At 42.6% G+C, this 18,734-nt stretch overlaps 1 protein-coding gene across 1 annotated transcript; it reads left to right on the top strand.

Annotated features, from left to right (window-relative positions):
- Positions 1–97: 97 nt before the first annotated feature.
- Positions 98–17,808, top strand: CHCHD4 (coiled-coil-helix-coiled-coil-helix domain containing 4). Its single transcript, XM_039837355.1, has 3 exons — positions 98–303; positions 13,472–13,570; positions 16,670–17,808. The coding sequence occupies exons 1-3, from the start codon at positions 282–284 to the stop codon at positions 16,972–16,974; spliced, it is 426 nt and encodes a 141-aa protein (XP_039693289.1). The 5' UTR covers positions 98–281; the 3' UTR covers positions 16,975–17,808.
- The last annotated feature ends 926 nt before the right edge of the window (positions 17,809–18,734 follow it).

The following is an 18,734-nucleotide window of genomic DNA, read 5'->3' as shown; positions in this document are numbered from 1 at the left end:
GATGCGCCTGCGCGCTACAAGACTTTCTGGGATGTGCGCGTCCTACCGCCTGGAGAATTGCCGGGCAGCGCGCGGCCTGCTGGGAAATGTAGTTCTCTGCTGAGAGGACCGGGCTGGGGCTGGGAAGGCACCTAGGCAGGCGCGCGGCGGGCAGGCCTGGAGGGGGCGGGTCCGCGCGGGCCTCGGAGCCGCCCGCCCTACCTGAGGAGAGGTCACGGCCTGAAGACGCCGCCGCCGCTGCTGCCTCTACTCTTGCGAAGTCTGAGCGCTGGGTTGCAGCCATGGCCTACTGCCGGCAGGAAGGTAGGGAGAGTGAGATGCTTTCTAGGCCTGCCTACGAGGGCCTGCAGGGGACATGCGGTCTTTCTGCTCCCGCAGGCCCCGGCGCCCTGCGACCCCACTCGCGGCGCAAGCCGCCAGAGGCGGTCCAGGGTACCCTCCTCGGGATCTTTAGAGCCGGCTGGGTGGCAGGGTCGCCACCCCCAATTTGCCGATGAGAAAACCGAGACTGGGAGGAACGAGGCTGTTCCAAGGTCACGGGGAGGCTCGAACCCGGACTTCAGAGGGACAGCTGTTGGGAGACTTTATAAATTAGACCCAAGTAGATAAGAGAAACGTGCTCAGCACGTTTCTTCCCTCTGGCTCGCAGTTGGGAATTTGTTATTACTACTATCATTCTTACCACACACCACGTGTTTCCGTTTGCCCGCGCCTTTTAACTGTCCTGAAAAGTTGCCACTCGGGTTAGATGTTGTGCTAGTGAAAGAAGTACCAACAACAGGAACATTTATTGAATCCCAGATACATATCAGGCACTCTTCAAGGAGCCTTATGTGGCTTGTCTCATTGATCTCGCAGCGACTTTTAATAGGTAAGGGTCTATTAAGACACAGAAGCGACTTCGCTAAACCCATGTGGTGGTGAATCATGAAGCTGGGGTTAGAGCCCTGGCAGTCTGATTGCAGAACTGCATTATTCAATCTGGTGCCCCGTGGATTCCGGGAAGTCCTCTGCTGGGAAGACATTCTCTCCTCATGCTCCCCACCCCCCAAAAATAATTAGCCTCGGAGAGTTCAGAAATCTTCAGGCCCGCTTATCGGCTCGTTGTCCCTGAGCCTCCACCTAACCCCTCCAGGCCTCAGTTTCTAATCTTGTAAAATGAGAAGTTAAGAAAATTTAGTCGTCATTCAGCAGATATTCATGAAGAACCAACTCTGTGCCAGGAGATGAGGATGGTGTGAACACTTGAAAAGCTACAAAGAGAATTGGAACTCACCCAGAAATTTCTTGATGAATAGTCCAGCTCCCTCAGTTTAATTCAGGGAATCTGAAGCCTAGGAGAGATGACCTGCCCAAGGTCATACATCAAGTTAGGGGTAACAGTTCTGTTTAAAATGCTCATCCTTTTCTCCCACCCCACCTTGCTTTTAGAACTCCTCCTTTCCTGGGTCATAAAGCCATAATACTAATGTTGCTAATTAGCACTATTTCTGTTGATTAGTACTTCATTGTGCCATGGACAGAAGTCCTCTGCCCTCATCCTTTTGTTAGACAAAGTTGGTCTCTTGTTTTTAATTTTCTTTCTGAGTCCCTAATTTACTTGACTTGTAGCAAGTAATCTTGAGCTTTTGGGGTATAATGAGGCTGTTCAGATAAGTAAGACCTCTCCTTGCCCTCTAGGATTTCTAGGAGTCACAGGTTCTTTGGGAAGAAGCAGGTTTCACCTTCTACCAAAGCACGGATCCTTATCTTTTCCTGGTTCAAAGAGCTCTTTGTTAGTTTAGGGATGAGAATCGAAAGCACTCACTTTCAAACCTTTCCTAGTTTTTATCTTATCCATACCACTCTTCCCTAAACCCCCAAATTTTGTTTTTCTGCCCACCAATTTTGTATGCTTCACCTGGGACTTAGAAAAATGTTCTCAAACTCTTTGCCATATAATGGCTTATGTGATCCAACCCCTGATCTCTAACCAGTGTGTCACTGCTCAGCCACACTGGCCTTTTGGCTGGCTGTTCCCTTTGCCTAATGCATCATCCTTTAGCTCTTCCCATGGTTGACCGCTCATCCTTTAAGATTCAGCTCAAATGTCACCTCAGAAAGGTCTTCCCTGACCCTCTGTGTCTTTCACGTCCTAAATTTTCTGAAATTACTTTGGTTACTTTTATTATCTTATTTGTCTTCTCTCACTAAGCTAAGAGCATTAGGTGGGTCATATCCCCAACATCTGGTGCACGACCTAGTGTACAATGGGCACTCACATTTTTATGGAATAAACTCTTACATATGCCTGCCCTGTCTTCTGAATGAATCACTTACCTGTACAAATTTATATTGAGGGTCCACTCACCACCCAGCCTTCAGATTAAAGGCCCTAGCTTGACTTTCAAGGCATTCCACAGCGTGGAGTCAGCCTTGCTCCCTGGACTTGGGCTGCCTCCACTTTTCTCTGTTAGCCCCACACTGTCCTTTTCTTTAGTTTCCTCCTTTTCAAGACTGAGCCTGCCCTCTCCTGTTTATTCAGCAAACATTTATTGAGCACCTGTGATGTGGCATCCACTGGGCATATAGGAGTGGTACAGGTGACACAATCTGCCCTCATGGCATGGTGGAAGAGATGTGCACTCCTTCTGGGTTAATATAATGAAAGATTCTGTTGTGTGATGATCCCATGTGTCTTCATGGTCCCCTTTATGGGGCAAGATGAGACGACCCATCCAAGGGTATTCTCTATAATCTACTTAATGGTGGTAACCATTATGTCTTCCTACCCTCCAGAGTTCAGTTTTTTAACAAATATTGGTTACCCACTATGTTCTGGGGATTGTTCTAGGCTCTAGGGATACTGCAATGAATGGACTAGACAAGTGCTTGCCCGTAAGGAGTTGTCACTTCAGTGGGGGAGATGGGTGGTAAGCAAATATATATGTTGGGTGAAGAAAAGTGCTTTGGAGAAAAATAAAGCAAAGTAAGGGAGATGTGGAGTGGTCAAGAAATGTGGCATCTGAGCTGGTGGTATGAAGTCAGGGATAGGATGGCTATGAAAATATCTGAGGGAGAGTACTCTTGGAGGAGAGAACAATCTATGCAAAGGCCCAGAGGTAGGTGTGTACTCAGCATGTTTAAGTAAATGCAAGGAGGTACTGGAATGCAAGGAGTGAGTGGTGGGGGGAGATAGAGTCCTAGAGGTGAGAGATGCAGATCTTTCTAGATGTATTTGAAGCTAGAGCTAACCAGAGTTGATGATGGATGGAAGTGTGAGAAAAAGACAGGAGTCAAGGGTAGTTGTACAGAGAGTAAAACTATAGAATTGAGTGTGTCTTGGTATCCATCTGCTCAGTAAGTCCTTCTGTTCTCAGTCCTACCCTGAAGTCCTTTCAGAGTGTCCTCCTGGGATCTTGCGGTGGAGATTTCTTTTCTTCTAGTCGACTTCCACCTTGTGCACTGTGGGTTCTGCATTCTCCATTTTGTCAGAGACCACTCTTCTTTCAGCTTTTCCATTTTTAAAACTTTATTGACATCTCCGGCCTCTGACTGTCTCTTTTCCTGGTCATTTTATCCTTGTTATTTGATGCCATTTAAAAAGTTACTGTCTTGAGCGGGATTTCAAGTGAGAACAGAAACTCATTTCATTTTCTCTGTTTACCATGGTAGGTAGCCTGAGCTGATGAGGGGCCTTGTCTTTGAGACCCCAAAAAGGTACCTGATTACTCCACCAGTTGGTATCCTTAGCACTACTTCTTTCTTTCACAGTTAGGAATAAATAAGCATTGTGCTTGTGTTCACTTTTAAACATCCAGGAAGCAGAAGCCTGGAAACACATATTTTTGTTATCATAAATCACAATGTCACATCTGTCCATCTGGTATAACTGTTCTCTAAGGGAGATGTCTAGGAAGGTACAGGAGAGGGCTATCAGTCACCTGTGAAGCCAGTGAGCAATGTGGACATGCCAGAGTTTGATTTAACTTTTATTGGGTGAGACCTGGCCTATTTGCCTCACAAATCCCCTGGGTGCCCATCACAGTTTGGACCCCTTGCCTTTTGGGCCTCACCATTGATCTGGGCCTAGCTGAGATTTTGGTGAACGAAACTATTGGACCTGGGCTGAAAAATTTGCTGTCAGCTTATTCTGCTTAGCATTCAGCATTTTTGCAGGTTGCTTTTCAGTGTTTTGAAAACTGGCCAGGATTACAAAGGTCACTAGGTACCTTAATGTTCCCTGGCTGCTTGGCCCAAATCCTTTCCCAGGCAATCTTCTCTAAAATAAATTGTGAGATATGAGGGCAGAGACCAGCTCTGGGGGTGGAAACCTCAGGTGGGTTGAAGGTCCAGTCCCTGTGCATGCCAAGGGTCGCATGTCGTTACTGTTACCCATGTAGAAAGGGTGTGACGCACCAAAGTACCTTCCTTCTGTCCCCTCAACTGTCCTTTTCATTGGAGGTGTTGCTCTGGTTTTTGCTGTCACCCCCCATGCTTTCTCCAAGCCTCTTCCTTAAATCCTCCAGCCTAAGCATGGGCCCAAATATTTTCCTTTGTTTCCCTTAGCATACCTGTGACTGAACTATCTTAAATATAAAGAGACGGGGAATATGAAATAATAAGAGCAAAGGCGAGCATCTCTCAGAGAGCCACGTTTCTGTAGGCCCGGCCTCTGCTCCAGTAGCAGCTAACTCCCTCCAGGCCATAACTAAGCACTGTCCAGGAGCACATTTGGATGGTGCCTGGAGAAGTCTTAAATGCCAGGCACCTCCTGTCCCCTTCCAGATGACAGTCCCATTATTCCAGATCTCCTGGTCAGAATGGGTAGTTAGTAGGGCTATAGAATTTGTCTTGCCCTTCACCAGGTAGGTACCCAGTAGCTTAGAAGAAATCTCTTGTTTATTCACTCAGCAAATATTTATTCACTTGGTTTCTCAGCTTTTCGTGTCAGGGATTGAGGCAGTATTTATTGTATAGAATATTTATTCCTGCCCAAGGCACACAAAGCTCTCAGAACAATGTCCAAGTCATACTCATTATTCTTATGTGTGTATGTTGGAGGTGGGGAAGGGGGCAGTGTGGGTATGTGCAAAGGATCTCCACAGTGTGGCCCTTGGAGATACAGAGCTGGGTTCAAATTCTAGCCCTGTGTGAGCGAGTCACTTCCCAGGACCTCATGCTCACCACTTTAAAATGGGACTCCTGCTGTCTCCAGTGAGAGTAGTGATAGATGGCAGGAGCTAGCTGACATGCAGGACCCAGAGAAAGGCCGTTCCAGGACTGCAGAGGAAACTGATGACCAGGCAGCATGTGGAGTGCTGAGGAGAAAGTACTCCCCACCCACAATGAGAATATCAGACAGATACCTGCTGTGCAGTTAGCTGAGGGCCAATGATTTTAGGAAGGTGAGGTCAAGTGCTGACAGCAACAAGGTGTAGGGAAGAGAGTCGAGGAGCGAGTCTGATAGGTAAGGTGCCTGCCTTTCCATTTTCAGCTGGTTGATTTTGAGCCACCACTCTGGGCCTTGCTTTTCTGCTGTATAAAATGAGAGTGATAAAACTTTATAGGGTCACTGTAAGGTTAGATGAAATGAGCCTTGGAATTCAATTCACCCATCCTAGTTCATTCATGCTTTCCCTTTCTGTGTTTATTAGTGTCCCATGAGGACAAGCTCATATAAAATGCATTTGGCTCCCAGCAGTTTGCTTCCCTGGGGACTTGGGACCCTCTGGTAGCCAGGCACATGGGGCTGGGGACTCTGGCTCTGACTCTGGCGTCTTTCTGATGCTGATCCTTGGAGGGCCCAGCCTATTATGTTTGGGTTGAGTGATCTAAAAAATAACAAGTTGCAGAAGTTAATAACATCAGCAGTTGTGTGAAATAGTCCCTTCTCTTCCAGTCCCACTTACTGGGAAATAGCCCCCAGGCTCTATGGACTGTGGGGAATACTGCAGTATCCTCCACTGTCATGATCCCTTCTCCTGGCCATGATTAGTGGGCCAGGAGGCCTAGAAGGAGTCTTGACCTTCCTTGGGCACTCTCAGACCACCTGCTTTTCAGAGGCAGGTGACTGGGATATTTTCCCACAGGGTATCTTCTTGGACAATCCTAGGTGGTTACGTCAGTTGAGTTGGCTGCTGGCTGGGCACCCACATCACTGTGAACTGCTCACCTTGTCAAAGTTTGCATTCTATCTATGAGCTTGTTTTTTTGTTTTGTTTTTATTTTTTTAAATCCCCCCTATATGAGAGATCATGTGATATTTGTCTCTGTCTTATTTCACTTAGCATATGCCCTCAAGGTTCATCCATATTGTTGCAAATTTCATTTCTATGGCCGAATAACATTCTGTTGTATATACACGATTTCTTTATTCATTCATCTGTCAGTGGACCCTTACGTTGTTTCCACACCTTGACTATTGTAAATAATGCTATAAATATAGGGGTACATATATCTTTTAGTGTTTTTGTTTTCTGTGGACAAATACCCAGAAGTGAAATTGCTGGATCATATGGTAGTTCTATTTTTAATTCAATTTATTCTGATCTTCTGCCCATTTTTTTAACTAGGTTTGTTTTTTGTTTGTTTTTGTTTTTGCTATCAAGTTGTGTGAATTGTTTTCATATTTGGGGCATTAACCCTTTATCAGATATATGATTTCCAAATAGTTTTTCCCGTCCTATAGGTAGCCTTTTCATTTTGTGGATGTTTTCTTTTTCAGGGCGGAAGCAGTTTAGTTTGATATAGTCACATTTGTTTAATTTTGCTTTTGTTGCTTTTAAATTTGGTGTCAAATTAAAAAAATCATTACCAAGACCTATGTTGAGGAGCTTACTGCCTATATTCTTTTAGAGTTTTATGGTTTAGGTCTTATGTTCAAGTCTTTAATCCATTTTGAGTTAATTTTGTGTATGTTGTAAGACAGTGGTCTAGTTTTATTCTTTTGCATGTGGCTGTCCAGTTTCCCCAACAGCATTTGTTGAAAAGACTGTGTTTTCCTCATTATATGTTCTTGACTCCATTTTTGTAAATAATTAACCATATATGTGTGAGTTTATTTCTGGACTCTTTTCTGTTTCAGTTATTTGTGTGTCTGTTTTTATGCTAATGCCATACTGTTTCAACAACTTTACCTTCCTAATATAGTTCGAAATTAGAGTATGATGCCTCCAACTTTGTTCTTCTTTCTCGAGATTGCTTTGGCTGTTGGGGGTCTTTTATGGTTCTCTACAAATTTTAGGATTGTTTTATTTCTGTGAAAAATGCTTTTGGCATTTTGATAGAGATTGCATTGGATCTGAAGATTGCTTTGGGTGGTATGGACATTTAAACAATGTTAATTCTAATCTATAAGCATGAAATATCTTTTCGTTAATTTGTGTCTTCAATTGCCATCATTAATATCTTGTAGTTTTCAGTGTAAGGGCTCACCTCCTTGGTTAAATTTATTCCTAGGTATTTATTATTTTTGATGAAATTATAAATGAATTATTCTCTTAATTTCTCTTTTTGATAGTTCATTATTAGTATGTAGAAACTTGAGATTTTGTGTCTTTATTTTGTATCCTGCAACTTTCCTGAATTTGTTTATTAGATCAAACAACTTTTTGATGGAGTCTTTAGGGTTTTCTGTATATAATATGTCACCTGTAAATAAAGACAGTTTCTTTTTCTTTTCCAATTTGGATGCCTTTTATTTCATTTCTTGCCTGATTGCTCTGGCTAGGACTTCCGATACTATGTCGAATATAAAAGTGGCAAGAGTAGGCATCCTTGTGTTGTTTCTGATCTTAGAAGAAAATTTTTCAGCTTTTCATCACTGAGTATGATGTTTATTGTAAGCTTCTCAGATATGGCCTTTATTATGTTGAAGTACATTCCCTCTATACCTGCTTTGTGAGAGGTTTTTTTATAAATGGATGTTGAATTTTGTCAGATGCTTTGTCTGCATCTATTGGGATGAGCATATGATTTTTATTCTTCATTTTGTTAACATGTTGTATCACTTTGACTGATTTGCAGATGTTGAACCATCCTTCCATCCCTGGAATGAATTTCATTTGATCATGGTATATGACCCTTTTAATGTATTGTTGAATTTGGTTTACTAATATTTTGTTGAGGAGTTTTACATCTATGTTTATCAAGGATGTTGGCCTATAATTTTCTTATGGCATCTTTGTGAGTTTGGAAGAGTTCCCTCCTCTTCTATTTTTGGAATAGTTTGAGAAGGATTGGTATTAATTTTTCTTTGAACATTTGGTAAAATTCACCAGTGAAGCCTTCTGGTCTTTGATTTGTGTTTGTTGGAAGATTTTTCTTACTGATTCAATCTCCTTACTAGTAATTGGTCTGTTCAGATCTTCTGTTTCATCATGATTTAGTCCTGGTAGGTTGTATGTTTCAGGAATTTATTCTAAGTTTTCTAATTTGTTGACATATACTTGTTCATAGTAGTTGATCTTTTGTATTGTCTTTCTTTCTCTGTTTCATTTATTTCTGTTCTAATCTTTGTTATGTTCTTCCTTCTATTAACTTTGGTCTTCATTTATTCTTTTTCTAGTTCCTTGAGGTGTAAAGTTATATTATTTAATTGAGACTTTTCTAGTTTCTTGAGGTAGCCATTTATTGCTATGCGCTTTCCTCTTAGAACTGCTTTTGCTGCATCCTTTAAATTTTCCATTTTCATTTGTCTCAAGATATTTTTTATTTCTCTTTCGATTTCTTCTTTGACCCATTTTTTTTTCAGTAGCATGTTGTTTAATCTTCATATATTTGTGAATTTTCTAGTTTTTTTCATGTTATTAATTTCTAGTTTCATACTATTATGATTGGAAAAGATACTTGATATGATTTCAGTCCTCTTAAATTTATTAAGATTTGATTTGTGATCTAACATATGGTTTATCTTGGCACATGTTCCATATGCGCTTGAGAAGAATGTGTTGCTTTGAGATGGAATAAATATCTGTTATGTCAATCTGGTCTAACATGTTGTTTATCAGTGTTTTCTTACTGATCTGTTCATTGATGTAAGTGGAGTATTGAAGTCTCTCACTATTATTATATTTCTGTTTCTCCCTTTAAATTCGTTAATATTTACTCTATATGTTTAGGTGCTCCTATGTTGGGTGCATAAATATTTACAAATGTTATAACTTGTTGGATTGACTCCTTTATCATATGTAACACCCTTCATTGTATCTTACTATAGTCTGTTTTGAAGTCTGTTTTGTCATGTATAAGTATAGCTACTCCAGCTTTTTCTTTTTCTTTTTCTTTTTTGCCATTTGCATGTGATATCTTTTTCCATCATTCACTTTCAGTCTGTATATCCTTACATCTAAAGTCAGTCTCTTGTAAGCAGCATATGCTAGGTCTTATTTTTTTATCCATTTAGCCATTCTGTCTTTTAATTGGAGAATTTAGTCTTTTTACATTTAAAGTAATTATTGATAGGTATGTGTATTATTGCATTTTGTTAATTGTTTTCTAGAGGTTTTTGTAGTTTCTATTCCTTTCTTCTCTCTTTGTGGTTTGATGACTTTCTTTAGCAGTGTGCTTCCATTCCTTTATCTTTTGTATATTTACTATAGATTTTTGCTTTGTGGTTACCGTGAGCCTTATGTGTAACAGCTCATGGGTACTTATTTTACATAAGTCTATTTTAAGTTGCCAACAACTTAAATTTGATCTCATTGTAAAGCTCAACATTATTACTGCCCCTCTCCTACATTTTGTATTTTTGATGTCACATTTTGTATATTTTTATCTTTTGCATTCTTAACTCAGGGGTTCCCAAACCCCCTCCTTCCCCTCTGCCAGCCCCCCAACCGGCTCCTCCCCACCACAGACCAGTTTGTGGCCTGTTAGCAACTGGGTCACACAGCAGGAGGCAAGCAAGCAAAACTTCATCTGGCAGCCACTCCCTGGCACTAACATCACCACCTCTGCTCCACCTCAAATCATCAGTCATTAGATGCTCATAGAAGCACGAGTCCCTGGTGCCAAAAAGATTGGGAATCACTGCCTTAACTAATTATTGTAACTATAGGGTTTTCTTACTTTCGTCTTTTAACCTTTCCGCTTGTTTTATGAGTGATTAATGCACTACCTTTACCTTTCCAGTGAGACTTGTCCTTTCATATGTGTTCTTTTTACTAATTAGTGTCTTTTCTTTTCAGCTTAAAGAAGTCCCTTTAACATTTTTTGTAAGGCCAGTTTAGTGGTGATGATCTGCTTTAGCTTTTGCTTGTCTGGAGAACTCTTTATCTCTCCATTATTTCTGTATTATAACTGCCAGTTAGAGTTTTTCGGGTTGGAATTTTTTTTGTTTCAGCACTTTCAATATACCATGCCCCTCTCTTCTGGTCTGCACAGTTTCTGCTGATGGTATTATGGGGGTTCTCTTGTACTTAACAAGTTTTTCTCTTGCTACTTTTAATATGCTCTCCTTATATTTAACTTGTGCTATTTCTATTATAATTTTTCTTGATGTAGGTCTCTTAGATTTCCTCTTATTTGGACCTCTCTGGGCTTCCTGGTTCCGAATGTCTGTTGCCTTTCCCAGGTTAGGGACGTTTTCAGCCATTATTTCTTCAAATAATATTTCTGCCACTTTCTCTCTCTCTTTCTGGGAGCTCTATAATGTAAATGTTAGTCTGTTTGATATTGTCCTATAAGTTCCTTAAGCAATCATCACTTTTTTTCCATTTTGCTGTTCTGACTAGGTGAGTTCCACTGCCTTGCCTTCAAGTTGACTGATCCTTTCTTCTGCTTCATCTAGTCTGCTGTTGAATCCCTCTAGTGTATTTTTCTATCTCTGTTGAAGTTCTCACTGTGCTCATTCATTCTACTCCCCAGTTCAGTGAGCATCTTTATAACCATTAACCATTACTTTTTTTTTCCTGAATTTTATCTTGTCTTCCTATTAGGAACATATTTCTTGTTTCTTCATTTCACTTGACTCTCTGTGTTGGTTTCTGTGCATTAGCTGAAACAACCACCTCTCTGTCTTGAAGGAGTATCTTGGTATAGGAGATGAACCTTGTCATTCAACCATGCCCCAGCTCTTGGTTGTCTCAACCTTTGTGCTTATCCAAGCAGCTTATTATATTTTTAATAGCTCCCAGTAGTTGAGACTGTGCCAAGACTCTTAAAGTGTCTGAAGAGGGAGGATCTCAGCACCTAAATTCACTCAGGCATTCACTTTTAAAAGTATGCAAATATATCTATCTAGTCCTGTGGGATTGCAGGCATATTTCTTGCTGGCCACCAGTGCCATGCAATTTAGAAGAGTCCCTTGGGCAGCGGTCATAAAATTTGGGTCTCCAGACACAAATATATGTGTAAGCTCTTTTTTAGGTGATACCAGTGAGTCAGAGTATGGCAGAAGGAGAGCACCAAGTTGGCATCCACAGCCTACATTTCTGTGAGCAGCTCCATATGACACTAGATATATGCCAAACCTGAAGCCTGTCCCTCATGCTGAAGCTCTGGGACAAGCAAAGAGACTTTCTTTACAGAAAGGCGAGTGGGTCAGTCCACTGTCTGTGCAGTGCTTTGGGGATGGTGGCCTGCCAAGAACTGTCTCTCCAATTGCCACAGTCCTGAGGGATCCCATAATGCAAGCCCCCTTGGCCACCAGAGCCAGGCAATTAGGGTGTATCTTGGGCAGCCGTTGCAAAAACCAGGGCATCAGACATGCATAAAGCTCCCCTCCAGAAGACACTGGCTCTCTGGAGCATGGCAAAGGGTGAGCTTGAAGACAACTGGCCTCTGAGGTCTCAAAGAAGGATTAGTCAGCTTCTAGATGTGTGCTTAATCAGCAGCCTACCCCTCAAGCTACAGTTATGCTGATTAACTAATAGGTCTCGTCCACAAGCTCCTGGGCCTGTTACCTCTCGCCGTGCTCTGGGTGTGGTAGCTGTTTAAGAACTCTTTCTCAGTTGGTTACAGTCCTTAGGGACCCACGAACATAAGTACCACTAACCACTAGAGCCAGGTGATGTAAAGGTGTGCCCCTGATAGCAATTGCAAAACTCAGGGTGCCAGACAGAATTATGAGCTCTTTTCTGGGTGACACCAATTATGACAGTCCTGTGAGACCAGGAACACAAGCTTTTCTGGCCTCCAGAGCCAGTGATCAAGTGGCGCCCCCTTGGTGGCAGTCACAGGAGGTGGGACACTAGAAACATGTCAAAGCTCCCTTCCAGAAGATACTGGTGCTCTAGAACACAGCAAAGGGAGAGCACAAAGATGGTGCCCACTAGCCTCTGTCCCCAGAGTGTTCCAGCAGGCTGCTAGGTGTGTGTGTCAAATTAGAAGTCTCAGGCAGACACTTTAATATAAGCAGGTGAACTTTCTTCACTTTAAGTCTGGGCGTGATCGCCTGCCTCTGAGCTGGGTCATGGGGCAGGCTGCTTAAGAGCAGTTTCTCATATCACTAAAGTTAGATGTCTTGGGGCTCATCTCTCAATGTATGTCTTAAATTTGGGATGTCCAGTGTGGGGCTCCATCCATTTGCTCTGCAAGGAGAAGCTCTGGGTTTTGAGTTCCCTCTTGGTTGTAGGTCACCATCTGTGAGGGGGAGTTGGGGGGTGGTACAGTTTGTGGCAAGATTGTGTCCCAGCCTCCCACTTGTTTCGATGTGGTTTTTTTCTCATTTGCCCAATGTGCAGTTGTCACTTAGCCAGCCTTTAGGTTTTTTTAAAGAGATGTTCCACATGTAGCTGTAGACTCAGTGTGTCCTGGGGAAGAAGTGAGCCCAGGCTCTTCCTACATCATCATCTTGCACGCTCTTCTTTTTCCTTATGCCTTTTTTCCTGTTCCCCATGCTCCACCCCCCAGGCTCCCATCCCGAGCACATGAGAGCAGCTTGTGGAGTCAAGTAGGGGTTGCTCAGCAGCAGGCATTTGAGCATCCCTGGCCTAATTAGTTATTGTCATTCTGCAAGTGTTGTGTGAACGCTGCTGACTGCTCTCAGATGGATCCCTGTAAAGCCTGGGGAGGAGGGGACACATGAGCAGTAGATGAGTTGCTCACAAGTTGATGGGAAATAACGTGGACAGTCAGAGCACCACAGGAGTTCTGAGAAGGGACTGCTCCGTTCTTGATGAGAAGAAGAAAGACTTATTGAACCACTGGACTGTCAGCAAATTTGGGGATGAAAAGCAGTTGTGTTTGGTAGGATTGGGGCATCTCATCTCCTATGTGGATGATACATCTGGTAGGCAGGATGTACTTTCATCCTCCTCACCCAAGACCTTGGTGGATTTTTCGTTCCAGCCACAGTTATTCAGTGGAAGTGGCTGTTAAACTGTCGTGCAGTCAGTGTCTCAGCCCAGGGAGGGCGGTTTGATCGTCATCTCACTTTGGGGTTTCATATGGGACAGTCTTCAAACTTGGTTTGTGTGACTGTTTTGGGTTTAGGGTTGATTCACTGCTCTTGAGTGAAAGGATTCTTCTTCTGCCTTCCAAATTCTAGGGAAGGATCGAATCATATTTGTGACCAAAGAAGACCATGAAACTCCAAGCAGTGCAGAGCTAGTAGCTGACGACCCCAATGATCCATACGAGGAACATGGTGAGTGACATGGGGCCCACAGGTATATACTGGGGGAAAAGTTCAATGCTCAAAATTCCTTTCCAATTTTGTCCTAGCCAAGGCTGGGTTTTCAGGTATGCATCTCGGCCATGGGCTATGTCTCAGGACAGTGAGTTTGTCTCCCTCAGAGGTGTAAGGGGCTCTTGGGGCCCCGTTCTGATGCACTTCCCTGGTCATTAGGCTTGAATTTCTCCTCACTGAGGTCTTCTGCCTCTTTTTCTTCTAAGATTTCGCACTGGCTTAAGCTGTTGGTTGGATGCTTCCCAATTAAGTTGATGGGTAAGATGTCAGTGGATTCCAAAAGTTCCAGATAGGTTAAGGTGACAGGGATTCTCCTGCTCAGTCAAGTTACTAGACTGAATTCTGCCACACCTGCAGACCATTAGCCAGCAGGCATGTAAGAGTTACATACCTTGTTCTGCGATATGGTGAAATCACTTCTCTCTCCTTGTAGGTACTCCAGCAGGCACCTTGCAGGAGAAGCTCACTTGAGTTAGAGGCACAGTTTTCCAGCAGCAGGTTTCAGCTAACCTAGGCAGAGCTATTGCACACAACTCTGTTAATGGTCACTTGGGCCTAGGGCATCACTCCAAAGGCTTTGAACAGTTGGGCACTAGAACTGTCCAGCCTATATAAAGCTGGTGTGCATGTGCAGTATTCATTAATAGTCTACGTATCATGAACAGTACTCAGCTCACCAATCTAAAGCCATTTCTGATATCCATGATGATAACTAACAAACCTTCTGGTGCTGATTGGTGTAAATACGGTTGAAAGATCTTATAGGAGCCACCTGTAGAGTATGGGCTCCTGGTTGGAATTTTTCCATGCCATTTAAAGTATATATTCTTATATAAGTAACTTCACTTGCTACTCTTACTGATCCTGAGGGTTAGAGGAAAGCTAGACAGGCGCATCTAGCACTCTTGGAAACAGTGGGAAGTGCAGATGTTAGTGTTAGATTTCTGAGAATGACAGCTACAGGAATAATCTTGAATCAGCACTCTGATACAGAAAAATAAATCACATGTAAATTCTAATACTTTGCCGTGTGTGTGTGTGTGTGTGTGTGTGTGTGTGTGTGTGTGTGTGTACTTGCCTAGCTTTTAGGTCTGTGCGTTAGTTAAGCACATTTCATTAATTGATTGAGACTTTGTGGGGCCTAAAGGACAAATCAGGCCTTGTTTTGTCTTCCTCATAGTATTTTTATAAAAATTAAATGTGTCTGCCTGGAGACCCCGCCTTCCCCTCCGGTTCTTACTCGTCTTTATGGTCTCTCCTGTTTTTTCTCTTAACTGTTTCTTTTATGGTATCCCTGCTTGGAAACCCTATAGGTATTTGCCTTTGCAACCCTTTTCTGTGAATTGTATGAAGAAACATAGAACAACTCTGGGACCCAGGCTCTGAGCTCTCAATTGCAATATTACTAGTTTTAAAACATGCCGGATCTGGCTAATTTAACATGCCAAAACTACTGTCTGTGTGGTTTTACATTGTGTCCTTGAAGTGCAAATTGGCAGCACAGTGTTCTCTGTGAAGAACTCTCTCTTTAGCTCACTTTCCCCTGATAAATAGTGAAACAAGGACTTTTGCAGACCTGGACTATTATTTTTAAATGTTAATATTATAATGTATTATTTCTTTTGGAAACCGGTTATGCAAGTGTGTTAGCAGTTTTGAGCCTCGGGGGGGCAGCATTTGTGTAATGCTTCCAGCACCGAGATGGCCTGCCTGCAAAGTCCAGAGAGGTCACACGATGTGAGGCAAAGAGCATGGTCTCTGGGAATCCTAAGGGCCCTGGCTGTAGTCCTGACTTGGACCCCAGTGAACCCCAGAAACTTCATGTTAGTAGTACCCACTGCAGAAGGTTGCCAAAAAGATTAGATGATTTACCACATGTAGATTAATACATGAAAACGTGCACTGCAGCTGTCTATGATGCTAGTGGTGAACTGCCTGCTAGTTTCCATTTCCATCTCCACTGTTAGCCTGTTTTATTGGGAAGGACCTGCAACCGCAGATTTGTTGATTCCTAAAGCTTCCTGCGCTAAAAGTAGACAGGGTTCAGCCTGGGCCTAGGACTTTAGACAGTAGCTCAGAGCACCAGATCTGGAGACTGCTCTGGAGTAAAAATTCGTGTAATTTCACTGGACACTCAAGAGTCTTTCTTAAAGAATGTTCTCAGCCTCTGAATCAACTCATGTAAGAGACTTCTGTACAAGTCAAATTTCTGTCCATGTCTGTCACAAAGTTGAAAATGAGTCATCATCTTAAAAGCATTTTAGAAAACCAGGAAATACTATTTAGATGTGGACAAGGTTCAAAGATAATAAAAGGCATAAAAGTTAGGGGCCTGAATAATATTGAAAATGAAAATCCATCTGAAACCCTAACCCCTCCCCAACAAATATATATAGTATAACTGTTTGGTTACTATGGTTAGTATTCCTCTAAGTTTTTCATTTTTACAAGAGTGAAACCACACTACTCTTGTGATATGCCGCTGGCCTTTTCCTTGTACAATATATCTTGGACATCTTCCCAGTCGGTGCAGAAAGAGCAACCTCCTCATTTTCACCTGTCCTCACACTGTGCTGAGCTTCTGAGAGCAGCCGCAGAGTGAGAAGGGCATCAGGAGCAGAGCCCATGAGGCGGAAGCAGAGATTGGAAGGAAGAGATCAGTATATCAGCTCCTTAAAGTGTTTGGGCTTTAAAAAGGTTTTCTCATTAACCATCCAAGTGATGGCTTCTACTTTGGACTAAATGGATTCCAGTACATAGTTCTTGAAGCATAGCCACAGCCACAGCACTAGGTGGTGGCCTAGAATATAGATCAGTTTTGCACATGGAGAAAGTTGTCAGTGGTGGCTTCTCTCCAACTGAGCCAGGAACACTGGATTTGCACCAGGCATTTGAACCCAATCGAAGAGGTAGGTCCACAGGTGAGTGCCTGCCAGGCAACAATTCTTAACTGTTCTCCACATCTTGAGTGACTTATGGGGACTGGACTTGGTTTTGCTTTTTCTGAAACCTCTAGAACAATCTCTCACATTTTACTTGTCTATCTTCCTGTTCCAGGATTGATCTTGCCAAATGGAGACATTAACTGGAACTGCCCGTGCCTTGGGGGAATGGCCAGTGGCCCCTGTGGGGAACAGTTCAAGTCAGCCTTTTCCTGCTTCCACTATAGCACGGAGGATGTCAAGGGATCGGACTGTGTAGACCAGTTCCGGGCCATGCAGGAATGCATGCAGAAGTACCCGGACCTTTATCCCCAAGATGAGGAAGAGGAGGAGGAGGAGGAGAAGAAGCCAGCAGAACGTTTAGAGGAGGTAGCTCCCACTAAGGCTACTGCAACCAAAGAAGAGGAGGGGTCAAGCTAATGAAGGCCGTGTGGTACTGGGCTTCAGGCCTTCCACCTCAGAGTGATATGAACCTTTTGCAAATGCCTTTCCATCACTCTCTAAGAAAGTGTCTTTCCCTCTATTGTTCTGTGCACTGTAATGTACAAAATAACTTATTTTGATGATCAGGGGTCTTGGCCTCTTGACATGTACACTGAAAAAAATGGGGTTGTTTGTATGTGTGTCTCACAAAATCTATCAGTGAATGTAGCTGCTGCTTTTGAATTCTCTTCTCAGATTACCCTGAATTTTGCCACTTTGAAATAATGTGCTGAATATTCTCAGCAGCGAAAAATCTATCTAGGAGTATCTCTTGTGTGTGAGCTGATTTATTCTGATTCATTATCTCCCTTTTAGGAGATTTTAGACCTAGTTCAAGAAATGAAATAGAAACAAAAACATCTTCCTTTAAAAATGCTGGAGTGGAGCCATTCATACAAGAGGCCAGGTGATCAGATACTTATTTCTCAAAAACCATCTTGACCTTGAGTATATGAGAAAGCACTATACTTCATTTTCTGATACATTTTGGTTTCCGTTTTTGCATTGAGCTCCAGGTTTTCTTTTTGAAAAATGGAGCTTTCGACCCTCTGACTCACTGTCCCTTTCTAAGTGAAGAAAAAGGCTGGTTTTTGTTGTTCTTGTTATTCCAGAAGCCCTGATTCAGGGCCTGTGTTCCCAGTGGATCAGTCTCAGCCTGTTCAGATGCAATGTTCTTGAGAGGTGGGGACCTAATTGTTACCAAAGTAGCAGCCAAGAGAGGAAACTGTGAATTAAGTGGTCAATTAAAAGGAAAACATGATTTTTACCTGATTTTGAATGTGTCCTTCCTTATTACTAATTAAAAGTGTTTTTGATACAAGGATATACAAATTATGAAAAGTTAGATTAAGACTTCTCTTTGAAGATACTGGTAAACCAGTTTGAGTCTGTTAACAGTTAATCCATGAGGTGGGGAAGGCTCTTCTCATTTCATTTGAAGATAAGGAACCAAAGCCCTTGCAGGTTAAGTAACTTGCCCAAGGTAACTGCTAGACAGTTTTCAGGCTGTAATATAGTAATGATTCATTTGTTCTGGGTGTATTGGTTATCTGTTGCTGTGTAAAAAGTTATCTTAAAACGTAGCAGCTTCAAACATTTATTTCACGATTTCTGTTGGTCAGGACTCAATATGGCTTACCTGTGTCCTCTGATGATCAGGGGTCTTGGCCTCTTGACATGTTTCTCACACTGTGATTGATTTGTTGGCCAGGGTTGCAGTCATCTCAAGCCTTGACAGGCTTTCCAAAATCACTCAGGTGGTTTTGGGCGGGATTCAGTTACTTGTGGTTTGTTAGACAGAGGGCCCCAGTTCCTCACTGGCTACTGATCAGAACCATCCCTCAGTTCCTTGTCACATGGGCCTCTCCTTAGGTCAGCTCACAACATGGCAGGTGGCTTCCATCAGAGGAAGCAAGAGAACAAGATAGAGTGAGAGCCTTTTTGTAAATTCATCTTAAATGACATTCTCTCACTTTATCATAGTCTATTTGTTAGAAGTGAGTCACAGCTCACCCTCGAGGAAGGACACAAGGACCTGCAAATCAGAAGGCTGCCAACCGCACCAGAGAACAAGGTAACAACACATTAAAGTTTGAACGTACAGTTAGATGTGAAGAATTGTAGTGCTGAGCTGTCAGAGGTAAAGAACTGTGGTGTCTATACCCAGAACTTTTCAAATACTTGGTTAAGAGCCAAGA

The sequence above is a fragment of the Pteropus medius genome, unplaced genomic scaffold (genome assembly GCF_902729225.1).
Source record: "Pteropus medius unplaced genomic scaffold, Ma_sr-lr_union100, whole genome shotgun sequence".
NCBI classification, from domain to species: domain Eukaryota; kingdom Metazoa; phylum Chordata; class Mammalia; order Chiroptera; family Pteropodidae; genus Pteropus; species Pteropus medius.
This window is presented reverse-complemented; position numbering and strand designations above follow the sequence as displayed.

What these genes read in the sequence shown, in the direction of transcription:
- CHCHD4 (XM_039837355.1), top strand. Translation starts at nt 282, where the DNA reads ATGGCCTACTGCCGGCAGGAAG. An exon ending in GGCCTACTGCCGGCAGGAAG is followed by an intron (nt 304 to 13,471) that starts GTAGGGAGAGTG and finishes TCCAAATTCTAG; the next exon opens with GGAAGGATCGAATCATATTT. An exon ending in TGATCCATACGAGGAACATG is followed by an intron (nt 13,571 to 16,669) that starts GTGAGTGACATG and finishes TTCCTGTTCCAG; the next exon opens with GATTGATCTTGCCAAATGGA.